The sequence below is a fragment of the Tachypleus tridentatus genome, chromosome 2, assembly GCF_004210375.1.
Source record: "Tachypleus tridentatus isolate NWPU-2018 chromosome 2, ASM421037v1, whole genome shotgun sequence".
Lineage (NCBI taxonomy): Eukaryota > Metazoa > Arthropoda > Merostomata > Xiphosura > Limulidae > Tachypleus > Tachypleus tridentatus.
In genome coordinates this window covers 73,383,493-73,398,146 of record NC_134826.1, presented here as the reverse complement: position 1 = coordinate 73,398,146, position 14,654 = coordinate 73,383,493, and the positions used below count along the sequence as shown (strand labels likewise).

The 14,654-nt window shown below is 35.2% G+C and overlaps 1 protein-coding gene across 5 annotated transcripts in view; it reads right to left on the bottom strand.

Annotated features, from left to right (window-relative positions):
* The window catches only part of LOC143244230 (plexin-A2-like), a 267,253-nt gene that overhangs the window by 44,144 nt on the left and 208,455 nt on the right, over positions 1-14,654 (bottom strand). For all 5 annotated transcript variants that reach the window (XM_076488517.1, XM_076488519.1, XM_076488518.1 and 2 more), the window contains one exon: positions 11,217-11,345. In XM_076488517.1, coding sequence (XP_076344632.1) covers positions 11,217-11,345 — 129 coding nt within the window. The remainder of the gene's footprint in view (positions 1-11,216; positions 11,346-14,654) is intronic.

Sequence of the window (14,654 nt, the reverse complement as noted above, 5' to 3'; positions counted from 1 at the left end):
TAAATAAAAAGTTATATTAAATAAACTGTTGAAAAAAGAAAAATACAAAAGAAATAGCAAAGACGAGATGTTATTTCACCTTAATGTTCGTTGCCTAGGCAACCACTACAGTAACAGATGTTGGTTGTCAGGTGGCATCTCACTACGGGGCAACAACTGACAGACGAGATGGCTAGGCCTACTTTAGGCATTTCTCATAATATCACAACGGCAGTTTCAATTTGAAGTTTCTCAAGCGTAAAATAGGGCAGAGAACTGAGATACTGCATACTCGCTAAAAACCTTTAAGGCTCATTACGCACGAAGGTGCTTAACGTTAGGAAATTGATAGAAACTCTCGGTTTCTGCATGTACACCAGTCACGAGCTTTTCTTTAACCATTAATGCATACATGACTTTGATGCATGCTACGGTAAGCTCACAAACAGGGAAAATTTGTTTGAAATTCAAGTTACTTCACAGACCAAGGGAACTATTAAGCATGTTTAACTTTAGGAATACGGCAATAAAACGCCGATATATTTATTAAGGAAGCAAAATTACAGAGTAAAAGAGTAATCACGACTCACACTGACTTTTGTATTAGACATAATATATAACTAATCACATTCTTTACAACGAAGGGTATATTGTTTTGCGCGCCTATGAGACTTTTTGTTTTGAATTGAATTTTCCTATGCCTTCTTTCGACATTGGAAACCAGAAAAGAAATGGCGTATTCGTATATTTCTCAGACTTTGCTCGGAGTATATATGTCTCCATAATAAAGATAATTTTTTAATTAATATAAACCGAAAATAATGAACAAATCAATCCAAAGATTTGCCGTTTCCCCTACTTACTTAAAACTATATAAAAGTAGAAAAGTATTCATGTAATCGAAAGTTAATTAATAAAATTTAAAATATTCTAATGCGAGCAAAAAATAAATAAAATTAATGAATAACATAAAAATACCAATATTTATGTTTCTATCGTTAGATTGGGCTTTAGTCTGTTTACGAAATTTCGTGTACTGCTACTGCAAGGTTACTATTGCCCTAGCCGTCCCTGATTTTGAACTAACAGACGTTAGTGGATGCAGCTAATTAATAGTGTCCACCAACAATTCTTGTAAAACCAAAGAATGAAATTTTTTCATAAGTGGAACTTCCCTTTGTGATTCGTTTTGGCATTCCAACCAGAAGAACTGGAAAGCCGATAAATGTTCCATTGTGCTATAAATAAACAATGCTGTATCCTTGTGCTCTTTCCCTTTTATTATTAAATTTTCCCCAGAACACATCAATTGCTAAAAGTCTGACACGCCATTCCGTCCCAATTTAGTATCTGATTTTTTTTATTATTTATTTTATTTTTTTTTATTTTTTTTTTTTGCCTTTTCAGAAATATGTCAACTTACAAGAACTCGAGTAACACGTTTGAAAAAGTAAAATTCCCGTGCAAGGTAAAATGCTGAAAGCGTCAAATGCCCTTCTACTTGTGGGAAACTGCAGATTTGAGCAAAACATGATTTTTTTTTTAATATATATATAGCAATGCGTGTGACTGTGACAAACGGTCCAGATGTATGAGTCTCAAGTTCAATGAATGAAGTTTTGCCCTTATAATTCACGTACGGAATATAACCGTGTGTGTGTGTGTTAAGGAGACGTGAATGGTCGTTGTTTGTAAAACCAAGCCACTCAATGGGCTACCTGCACTCTGTTCACTGTGGAGAATCGAACACCGGATTTTAGAGTTTTAAGTCCGTAAGCTTACCCTTAGTACACAGCGGGACGAGAAATGAAAGCCTCAGAGATCCATAAACCCACACGCTAATCACTAGAATATTCTCGACCCATCTTTCTACTTATATTACAGATCTTGACCGAACATTTACATTTACAGTTTGATTTTTGGGGGGTGGAGGTGAGAGTGGTAGTGATACAACCAATACTTCGAATTGTGAAACATATTTCATTACAAGATTAACTACAATTATTGATTAATAATAATGATAAACTCCCAGTTTGCCCCTGAAGAAGAAAGGTCTACCTTTCGATAGCGCTCGGGATATAAGGTTTTAATTCCATTTCTATTGATCAATAAATATATCTTTTACTTTAATTATTAACAATTAAATATCTAATGCAATAAAGTATACATTTCACACCACGTCGAATAAAAATCAACAGAATAGAACAGGGAATATAATGGGGCCCCGATAGTAGAATACGAGGTGAAACCAATATTTCTGGGTTTGGTTTGAATTTCGCGCAAAGCTACACGAGGGCTATCTGTAGGACAAAAGGGAAGGCAACTAGTCGTCACCGGCAACTCTTTTGCCAATAAATAGTGGGACTAAACGTCACATTATACCGCCCTTACAGCTAAAAGAGAGAGCGTGTTTGTTGTAACGGATATTCGAACCCGCGCCCCTCAGATTTCGAGTCAAGCGCCCTAACCACCTGGCCATGCCGCGGGACCTTTCCAGATGGAAGGACTAATAGTGCAGACTGAGATTGATCAATAGTATGAGCATGTTTATTGTTTTGTTTTTTTAATTTCGCGCAAAGCTACTCGAGGGCTATCTGCGCTAGCCATCTGTAATTTAGCAGTATAAAACTAGAGGAAAGGCAGCTAGTTATAACCACTCACCGCCAACTCTTGAACTACTCTTTTATCAACTAATAGGGGAATTGACCGTCACATTATAACGCCCCCACGGCTGTAATGGCGAGCATGTTTGATGTGACGGAGATTCGAACTCGCGACCTTCAGCGCCTTAACCACTTGGCCATCCCGGGTCAGTATGCGCATGAAATAGAGACAGATTATAATTCTGTTTCATATAGAAAGATAAACCCTTTAAAATAGTGTTTTTGCCAATACAAACCTAAAAAATAATTTATACCCTTGAGCAAAATGATTAAAATATGTTATATAAAATGGAAATGTAAAAAACGTTAAATTTTTATTTGAATTTAATGAAAAACTTAACCAGGGACACAAAAAATTACGAGCAGAAATTAAAATCACCATTCTGATTTAACTTATTTATCAAATTGTAATTCAAAACTTTACCGACTTCTCCATTTAGGATTGTATTTAATTACATATAATAGACATACTTGGTACTGAAATACAAATCAGGTTGTGAATAAGCAGAAGTGTACATGTGTAAGTAAATCTAACCTTATCGCTGGCCCACTAGGGGAGCACAGACGCTGAAACTAAACATCAATATGCTGTGATAAATTTGGTTAGGATTAATATGTCCATCACTGTAATAAAGTCCATCTGTGGATATGTTTTCAGTATTATGAACATCAAACTTAATGAATAGACGAAGTTTGTCTTGGACGAATGGTAAGGGGAATCAAGAATAGTAATTAGAAAAAATAGATTGGGGCGTGAAATGAAAGAAATACCTGAGGCAGGTGGAAATTCGGGAAAACATAGTTTGATCCGAATAAAAATGAGCCTAATGTTAACTAGGAAGGGCTTAGAATAGGGGATACTAAAAATGGTACATAACTTTCAAAGTAACTGTGTTACAGAACACAGGTTCACACATTATGAGCATTAATTAAAAATCTGTTATGATACTTGACCAGCTGAATACTTGAGATAGAGAGATGAAGAAGAGTATAAGATGTGGAAGTATCCATTGTGGGAAAAGGAAGAAAGAGAGAATATAACAACTGTGGCGAAAAGGATGGTGGTGAGGAGGATCCGATCGAACTTTTACTACTAAAGAGTGGATGTAGAACGGATGAATGAACAGGGATGTTGAAAAGAACTGGAAATGTTGATAAACTCATTTGTGAATATTTAAGCCTTTGAATAATATCTATATGGTTAAAAACGTGCATGAGTATATTTTATTTACCTAATGTTACTGTAATTCCTGATATAATAAGATTCATACGGTTCTTAAGGAATAAGTTATTACTGTTGTCTGCTCGATACCAGAGAAAGTTTGTTTGTTTCAGAATATTCCATCAAAGTTAGAGTAAAAGCTACCTGTGTATAACGGTCCCTGAAAGTTTCGAACTGTTAAAATAGATCTGCACAATGTGTTCTCTGTGCTGTGCCCATCACGGGTACAGAAACCCAGCTTTTAGAGTCATAACTTTTACAACTTTTCGTTGAGCCACTGTGTGGGGAAGAGGAGGGAGGCGAAAGACTCGAACAATGATCATGGAACCTTTGTGCAGATAATTCTTGGTTGAAGGGAACGAGTACAGCAAATTCGTATTTAATAACACAAAAAAGCAAGACGGTAATGGGATTTTTATTCTCATACAGAATCAGACATTGAGGGTATGACATTCATGTAACATCTAGGTATTTCCACTTAAATACAACCCTCCGTTGAATAACAACACAGTTCGGGTAACATTAGGCTTATCGTCTACACTATTTAGAATTGTTCCGTTGAATAACAACACAATTCAATTAACATTAGGCTTATCGTCTACACTATTTAGAATTGTTCCGTTGAATAACAACACAATTCAATTAACATTAGGCTTATCGTCTACACTATTTAGAATTGTTCCGTTGAATAACAACACAATTCAATTAACGTTAGGCTTATCGTCTACACTATTTAGAATTGTTCCGTTGAATAACAACACAATTCAATTAACGTTAGGCTTATCGTCTACACTATTTAGAATTGTTCCGTTGAATAACAACACAATTCAATTAACGTTAGGCTTATCGTCTACACTATTTAGAATTGTTCCGTTGAATAACAACACAATTCAATTAACATTAGGCTTATCGTCTACACTATTTAGAATTGTTCCGTTGAATAACAACACAATTCAATTAACATTAGGCTTATCGTCTACACTATTTAGAATTGTTCCGTTGAATAACAACACAATTCAATTAACGTTAGGCTTATCGTCTACACTATTTTGTGTTGAAGGTGGTTCAATCTGGTATTCTAATAATTACCTACAGACAAGAAGATAAATGCTACAATATTTATACTTCACATTACTTATGGGCTCATTATTTTGTTGAGGAGTAAAATTAGAGTATAATAAATATTGCAATTAACTCCAATAATTATTGTTCTGGTACTCTGTGCATTTTATATAGCCTGGAAGTTTAATAACTTCACCTTTTTTATATATAACAGTTAGCATTGTATTAGGCTATCTGTACTCTTCCCACTATGAGACTCGAAACCTGCTTTCTATCGTTGTAAGTCTGCAGACATACCACTGTGAGGCTAGTGTTGTAAGATGCCAAATGTGATGAAATATGTTGAACCCTAGCGGTAGTGAGATGTATAAACTTAGGTCGGAAATTTTATAATTAAAACATATCTTTAAATATTCGTTGGAACCTTTAAAGAGTTATGTGAAAAGAAATATTGTATTTTCTACATTAATTTACCTTTTCAGTTTCAGTTTGTGTTTAAATGTAAGTTATTCGATGTCACTTATATACGAACTGCTAGGATGAAATAAATGTCTTCTATAAACGAATTAGAGGTCTACCACTGTTGGTTCATCCTGTACAAGTACATAATAATTATGATTGGTCGTATGGAGTAATTGTTACTCATATATCAATTGCGTACAAACTTGTACACGTATTTGTTGTGCACGTATCGGTGTTATTTGGTCACCGTGGTAAAACTTAAGATCGTGGATAAATAATGGCCACACCTATAACATTGAATTGAAACGCAAAAGATTAAGTAGGCAGGCTTGACGTGTCGGTCTAATTTACATTTCAACTGAAACTTTACACACTATAGAAAAATTTTCACGGGGATTCCAGGACCAACTTATATGTAATCCATTCCCGATACGTAGTGTAAATTTCGGAAAAGTCTAAAAGAATTGTAAGGCCTGTTCTGATTGGATCTATTGAGAAGCCCTCTCGCGGCAACTGTTGATCTCGCGGGACATGGAATGTGTGATACTTTAACAATCCCTTATGAATAATGCGAACATTAATTATAGAGTCGCGAACACAACACCAAGCCGCTTCCCATATCTCATAGTGCCTGTTCTGTAATCTTTATTAAAGTGGTTTGTATGCATTACGGTTATAAATGGTACGTCATTTGTCGGTGGCAGAGGAGGTAAGGGCCCCCTAATTACAACAGCTGGATGTGAAGAATGGATGTACATTGTAAATTTAAATATTGAAACGACAAAAAGCACATTTATATTTATACAAGTTTCGAATATCCCTGCGTCTAAGTTTCTAAATTCTAAAAGAAATAAGACAGTTAAAAAACCAACTAAAACTATATAAACAGTCAAAAAAGCTTTTCGAAAAGTAATGTATCAAGTTCCTTCAGTTTTCTTGTTTTACCCGTTTCTTTAGCCTTGAAAAGGATGACGTTAACGACACATGAGCTCTGAATTCTGCACCAATGAAGAAAAAGTATTCCCCCTTCAAACTTTCTAACGTTCATCAGTTTCTGATGAATTATTAATATTAACACCAGTTCAGAGAAAGTTACTTAATTGGAGGGAAAATAAAATTCAACCTGATAACAAATACAGCTAATTAAACACATTTTTCTTACGTATTTGCTAATAAATATTATAATACATTCTTTTATCAGTTAGGTAGCCTAGCTGTTAACGATATTTTCGGCCGTAAATCCAACAATGTCGTACGAGGTTCGGCCAAAAAGGTTTGCCCTAAATACAATAATTGCTATTATTGTGTACCAAAAATAAACCTGACAGTGGAAGAGTTGTTATTCTATAAATGTGACAGTGAAAGAGATAGAAACCTTTTAGTAATCCACAATTCAAGAATGATTTGTGATTAATTTTATTTTTCCCGTGCATCAAGAATAAATTAAACTGACACTTCAAAAGCACTGTTTTAAAACAACATGGACGAAGTTTCACTTAGTATTTATAGCGTTGTTAAAGCCAAAGTTAAAATGTGTTGTGTTTGTTTTGTAGGAAGACTGTTGATTTTTATTTTATTTTATGTTAGTTTTGAATTTTATAGTGAAATGTACTGTAGCACTCTCATGGCACCAACAACAACAACAACAACAAAAATGTTTATTTTACTGAAAGTATTCTAAGACCATCCACAGAATTTGTAAAGTGAAAAACACGGTTACAGTCGTACTTGAAAACCCGTAGTTCATACAATATTAAACAGAAAACTCAAAACAAACAGAGTTTTGCTAGAAGGCTGTTGCATCTTTGATGCGATAACCAGTTCAGTTGCTATGGTAACCATGTAGCTACGACCACAAGCAATGGTTGACAAGGCAACGCAACCAACAGGTACTTGGCTCTTCTACGAATACAAAATATAACAAGAGGGCTGGAAAACTGTATTAAACAATAATAAACACTCTGTTTATAGTATGCATTACGAAACGCAAAATAAGTAGTACAGCGCTTGACTAGAAATTGTTTGATCTGAAATTCGAGTAATATGATATTACATTTTTCAAATACAGTTTTAACGCTCTTGTGCTTTTTATAGCGATATTTTAACCAATTCACCAACATGCATTCTCGCGTTTCCATCACATTATCCACTCCAACAAACTAACTTAATGATTCAAGTTTTTATTTCAGAAGCTAGACTAGTACAATCGAATCCAAACATCAAATACAGATAACAACTTCTGTTAATACAACAGTGTATTAAAACATCTGTATACAAATCTTATTCATACTTCAGAACACAAAATAATAGTCCAAGAGTTGGCGGTGGGTGGTGATGATTAGTTGCCTCCCCTCTAGCCTCGCACTCCTAAATTAGAAACGGCTGCATAGATAGCCCTAGTGTAGCTTTGCGCGAAATTCAAAACAAACAAAACATTTTCTATAAAGCATGAACGGCATGGTTCCAATGAGCTAAATGACGTGACACATTCCTAATATAGATTGGAACCTCGAGTTAAACATTAGATATACAATGTTCAGACAGTAGACATCATGTCGGTAATCTGACGGAATTATTACAGGCAACGTTTTATTTAAAAGGCTTAGCGGGAAAATATTCATAAACTTCGTCTGCAACTATAACATATTTTAATTATTACTAATAACATACTTCAAATCTTGCGTTTCGTACCTCTCACGATGCCTACATTTTAATTCTTATTAAACGAACTTTATTAATAACATGTTAGGAGCTGCTGTGTAAGTTAATGAAACATTCGCATGTACATCGGTTGCGTGGATGATACGTTAAAAATTGTTTTTTTTGTGTTTTTTTCTTATAGCAAAGTCACATCAAGCTATCTGCTGAGCCCACCGAGGGGAATCAAACCCTTTATTTTAGCGTTGTAAATCCGGAGACATACCGCTGTACTAGCGGGGGGGGCACGTTAAACAAAACAAAAAAACAGTTACAACAATTTTTTTTTAACATCGGTTTTAAAAGAAACACGAGTCACATCGGAAGAAAAATTAAAGAGCAAGTTATTAGTTATCAATAGGGTCCTACGATCGTTTTTTAAACACATTTTTCTAAATTATTTATGCACTGAAATACTTTGGAGTCCATAAAAAATAACGTATCCTTCAAACACAGGGCAAATAAAACCTTGTTTTAAAATAACCATATGCAGGTGACTGAGATAATTCACCAAAAAACCGAGTTGCCATTAATGGATCCACACGTAAAAGCAAAACAAAATTGAATTCAGTAAATTCACTCCCTCCCCCTGTTGAGACAGCGGTAAGTCTTCGGATTTATAACGTTAAAATCAGGGGTTCGATTCCTCTCCGTGAACACACCAGATAGCCCGATGTTGTTTTGCTATACAAAAACACACACACACACAGCTGACTGACAGAAAATTGAAAAGCCGAGTTCCCATTGTCTTTAAAATAATTAGATTCATTTGATTGAGAGTTTATAAAAATAGAGTTCTCTCGATTAAAATTACACACAAAAACGATTCACTAGATTTAAATAACACACACATGCCAGAAACAGCAAAACTGTTATCTAACGAAGACATTCTAAAAAACACTTGACCGAGAAAGAATTATATCAAACAAAGAGTTCGATTTAGGTTGTGAAAGTTCTGTTATTATTGTTATATCGACAAGTTACTAACTCCTTTTTTTTATTGAGCGATAAGAAATTTGCGACTGTTTTTTGGGTGTTTGTTTTGGGTGTTGGAAGTGTTTCCACTCTACGTTATCAAACTTTTCGGTCAGGAATTCCTATTGTGAAGGTTTGTTTTGTTTTTGAATTTCGCGCAAAGCTACACGATGGCTATCTGCGCTAGAAGTCTCTAATTTAGCAGTGTAAGACTAGAGTGAAGGCAACTAGTCATCACCACCAACCGCCAACTCTTGAGCTACTCTTTTACCAACGAATAGTGGGATTGACCGTCACATTATAATGTCCCACGGATGAAAGGGCGAGGATGTTTGGTGCAACGGGGATTCGAATCCGCGACCCTCAGATTACGAGTCTAACGCCTTAACCCACCTGGTCATGCCGGACCTATTGTGAAGGTTAACATACCTGAAGACCATCCCAGGTATGAGTAGCTGAAAGTCAAGAGAGAGAAAAAAAGTATTTCTAGAAAGCCAAACGACGACAGTATAATGATATAGTCGTTATAAACATATGGACAAATTATATTACAACTAGACAGTGTGTGGAGTAAGCAATTATTTTTAAACAGGTCAGTGTGTGAAGCACGACACCCTATAAATCCATCTGTGAATTCTACCATTTAACAACATTTGACCGATAGTAACAATACAGCCTTCTACCTGAGCTACTGAAACTTCACTTACTATACAAGCAGTGAGAGTTATCTAACGAATACACGGAAAAACTAAGTCCTTGCATCATCCCCATCTGTTGTTTTCCAGGACGAAAAAGAAACCACAAAAAACGTGCAGTCCAGCTTATTGGATTTATACCCTAAAAAACCGTAGGAACATGAACAGGACCACGTGATCTGCGCGTGCCATGAAGAGAAGTGAGAGATAATTACGTTCACGGATGCAACTTGATGGGCAGCTGTCATGCAAGCGGTAATGTTGAGAGATAAGATAGGCGAGCTTGGAGGCGTGGTCCACGAAAGGCTGCTCCACCGGAAAAATATTAAAACATCGTTGCACGAAACAGCTACGTTTGGTAGCATCGATGAGAAACGACGGTGTGTTAGTGAACCAACTACCGACTCTTTTTTTTTTGTTGTTCATTATTATTGTTTAGTTTTTACCGCAAAAACAAAAAACACAACAAAAAACAGAGAGAGAGGGGAAGCGAAAATGGATAAATGAATTATATTTGAGGCCTCGGGCAAAAGTAAGAGAACAAAAACATTATTTTACTTCTAGGGTTTCACATAAAAAGCTTTTATTTGTCACTTTTTCTCCAATCTTACCTCTAAACTGCTGCAAAACTTTGAAAACCCACACTTGAGAACGCTTCAAAATATCAGTAGTTAGCGCCATCTAACTTCTTCAAACTCAGAAATATTTCTTGGCAAATTTGTGGGGAGAATGAGGCAGCTTGTATCTTGTTGCTTTTTTTACCACCACGACGGTCAGTGTGAACTGTGTTCGTTGGTCAATGTCATTCCTTGATCTAGTGTTGTAATTACGTTGGTGAATGGAATAGGTACGGTCAGACCTTTTCTCTCAATAACTTGTTTGTAATACGAGCATACAGTGAGACTGGTCAATGCTAGCTTGTAGTAATCAATAATGTACAAGCGAGTCCAAAGTACCAGGAAAACATTGGCTGGCACACAAGATGAAATTTTGACAGTCGAACAAAATGATCCCTACAGAAAGAAAATATTTACACTTGATAACACTGCACTCCATTAGCTGTCTTCCCCTCACGACAACAATTTGCTCTCACGGTTTGTGTCCCTTGGGGTGAGATTTACGTGTTTCAAGGATGACTGGAATGAGAGGGAGGGAAATCCAGGGACTTTTCTAACAGCTTACTTCCATTTCCTTGCTATGTTTCACATAATCTGTTTAAGAACTACATGTCCACTGGGTGTAATCAAGGAACGAAAAGAAACCTGTAGTTCATCACTATCAGTTCTATTGTCAATAACCTACACTGCAAGCATACAATATGTACACCATGTAACCAACATTTTAAATTTCAATAATAGCAGTTAACGACCGGACAACAATAACAGTTTGCGCCCGAATACAGCGCGATTCAAGGAAACGTGATCACAACGTGAACGTTTTGAACAGTGAATTGCAACTGACCTTTTTCTCTGTGAGGATGTACAAGTTGTTTCGGTTTTGGTCGAAGGTCAAATCCTGGTTCACGGGTGACCCTTCATCAATCACAAAATCTGAGTATTCAAAAGCACTAGTGACAGAGTCCACCACGACCTAAAATAGATAAGAAAAAAAATCCAGCTATCACAAACACAAGAAGAGACATCTGGCAATACCAAGCATAAAAAAACAATAACATTAATGGTGAGGTAGGCTGTCTCCTACTATTTCGAGCCATAGCACACGAACCGTTCGTCTGATGCAATGATAATCGTAAAAAAGTAGGCTTCGGTCTAAAACTTTTCATTATAATCTTCTAATACCTTTTAAGTCTAATTAAAGTAATCCACTTCCTTGGTATACAAGGCCCCAATTCCCCTTACAACATAAATGATGCCTACTACGATAACTGACATAAACAATTTTTATTTTAAAAATAATAATTACTTTTACATAATTCAGGATCCAGAAGGATTAAATTAACTGTCATTTTACTCATCTGCTAAAGACATAATCATTATTCCAATTTTCATTAATAACTCATTTAATTACAATTCTAAGAACGTAATATAATCTTTTAGAATTTGTAAATTGTGATGAATTCTAAGTTGGTGATGCGAATAATTTAACACTAATTTGACACACATGTTAGATAGCCCTAAAAAACAAGATTTACTATGTATCAGCAGACGTTTTAACTAACGTATTTTGAAGATAAAAAATTAAAATTATAAAAACCCATTTTGTCATGTTTTCCACTTTTTGGTGGGTCACGTAATAAAAAAATAACATAAAAGATTATTTTTCTACAACTTCTTTATAACTTTTTATGGCGCCACCTTAAATAGATAGAAGTAACAGAGCAGACATAACTGGTGAAAGGAATTGTTAAACTTGTTACTAAGCCTTACAGAAAATACAATAAGGTAAACCAAGTAAGAGACTTGAAAGTTATGGAATAAATAAATGCACTTCTATGACAACAAGAGAAAGGTATAATTAAATAAGATTTTAATTTGAAGAGAAAAGCGTACTAGATAAACCTTAATTAGTTTTATTTATTTTTTAGCATTTTTAATATATTTAATTTATACACGGACTGTATCATACATTTGTACGTTTAGAAAACATGTGCATTTTAATGTAAATTATATATGTTTGTATGGAAAACGGTATTTGTACGTTATTGTTAGACTCTCAGTAAAATTATATCCTGAAGAGTGTCCTTTGAAGTCACGAAACCGGTTTAGAAATTAATAGAGAAGAGGAAAAAATAACAACAAAATAGCCCGAAATTCTAATGTTTCGTTATTCGTATCAACAGCAGAAATATATTGGTATACATACACACACACATATATAAATACGGACATGTATGTATGTATGTATGTATGTGTATGTATAACTCTAAATAAAGTATTTTCTTCAATAAAAGTTCATACGCCTACTAACTAATCATTAACTGAACTTCGTTTAACCTTGTTACTTTCTAACATTATTATCTATGTTGAATACTATTGACATCGAGGATTAATGGTGAGATTCAGACAAGACGATAGTAAAAACAAATGTCGCCGTAGATAATTAATGGAAGCGATGCAATGTTATTCCGGCATTCTTTTTTATTTGGCTCTGGAAGTTTTTAATCAAAATATTCCGTTTTATAACGCTTTTACGTTAGACGTAAAGTAAAATATTAAATTATACGAAAAAATAAACTTTAGTTTAAATCTTATTTTGTTTTTCTTAAAACTGAGTTTTCTAATGAGAACATCTGAAAAGCGACACCTATACGTGCAGTTACAAATATTTCCAAATTTATTAAGCCTTAAACCAAACTTTCGTTGTTTTTAAGGCATTATATGAAATGGAAACACGCGAAATAAAAGTTTTAAGCTGTGTGGTTCTTTGGATGTAATATATACCGTTTTATAATTTGGTAGCAAAATTATAAGTATCACACGTTAGAAAGGTAATATATTTAATGTTTGAAACGAACTGCCGGTGAATAAAACAAGCGGTATGTTTCCGAACTCACAGTGCCAATATCCTGAGTTTGATTTTGTACAATGGGCAGAGTGCAGATAGCCCATTACGTTTTTATGCATTAAAACTGACAAACTAGCGAAGAAATTATCAAAATGTTGTTTTTCTTCATTTTTTAGTCAGCAGGTAGAAAGAGATAAAGACATAATTCGCTAATGTTCTACATTTCATTCCAATCTTATTGAACCCATAAGGCTTAATTTGTATAATTTTTACTGACAGCCCTACTTGACAAACAAATAATATTACAGACTTGTCATCGTTAGGCTTACACACGACATTAATAAAGTATTTACTTGCTTCGGTTCGAACTCGGATGGGGTGGAGAGTTTGAGCACGTGAATAAGTTAATTGAAAAATAAGAAACCAATGACGTGGGTAATGGGCTCTAGCTGGGTGGTGAGACAATCAGCGTCGGGATACTATCTGAGTCACGGTTATATGTTAAATGTGGGAAACTCGACCATATTCTTCGCCGTGGGAGCCAACTTTGTCACACACATATGGCGACCGTAGAAGGAAGAGTGCAAGTCATTCTACCTCTGTTTAATGTCTGTGTTGAACTGGCTTTCATCGTAACTGTTGTTAATGCGATCCAAAAAACGCTGATCCCTCCATGTGTCAATATTCACCCACCCGCTTGGTATGACCTGATTATTAAGACACTCGACTCGTAATTTGCAGGTCAAGGGTTCAAATCCCATTGTCTTTCAAGGGTGAGGGCGTTATGATGTAATGGTGATCTCACTATATGTTGGCTAAAGAGTAGATCGAGAATTACCGATGGATGGCGCTGTTGACTAGCTGCCTACCATCTTGTTTATTACTGCAAAACTGGAGGCGACAAGCGCAGACAGACCTCGAGCAACTCAGCTGACAAACACGAAATTCTTGTTTCATACAGAATATTAGAACAGATACCCTTCGCTTCATCTTAACACGTAAAGCAAGGTGAATCAGAGCTTGACCAAAATGTAGTTACATATATATGTCCAGTAACAAACAACAACAGAAAAGATGTAGATATAATTTTATAAACCTGTTTGTTTGTTTGTTTTTTTTAACTTCGCGAAAAGCTACACCGAGGCTATCTACGTTAGTCGTCCCCAATTTAGCAGTGTAAGACTATAGGGAGCTACTCTTTTATCAACGAATAGTGGGATTCACTGTTATATTATAATGCTCCCCACGGCTGAAAGGGCAAGCATGTTACCTAGAAACTACGATAACGTAAATTCATAAATTTTGTGTATGTAAAGCTAAATAGTCATCAGATTTGAAGTTATTTTAAAAAAAAAAAAAAACTGAATGCGAAGCTGTTGAAGGCCATCTGATTGTTATGGACTACAACACAATCTACACCCTAGGTTGCCTTTT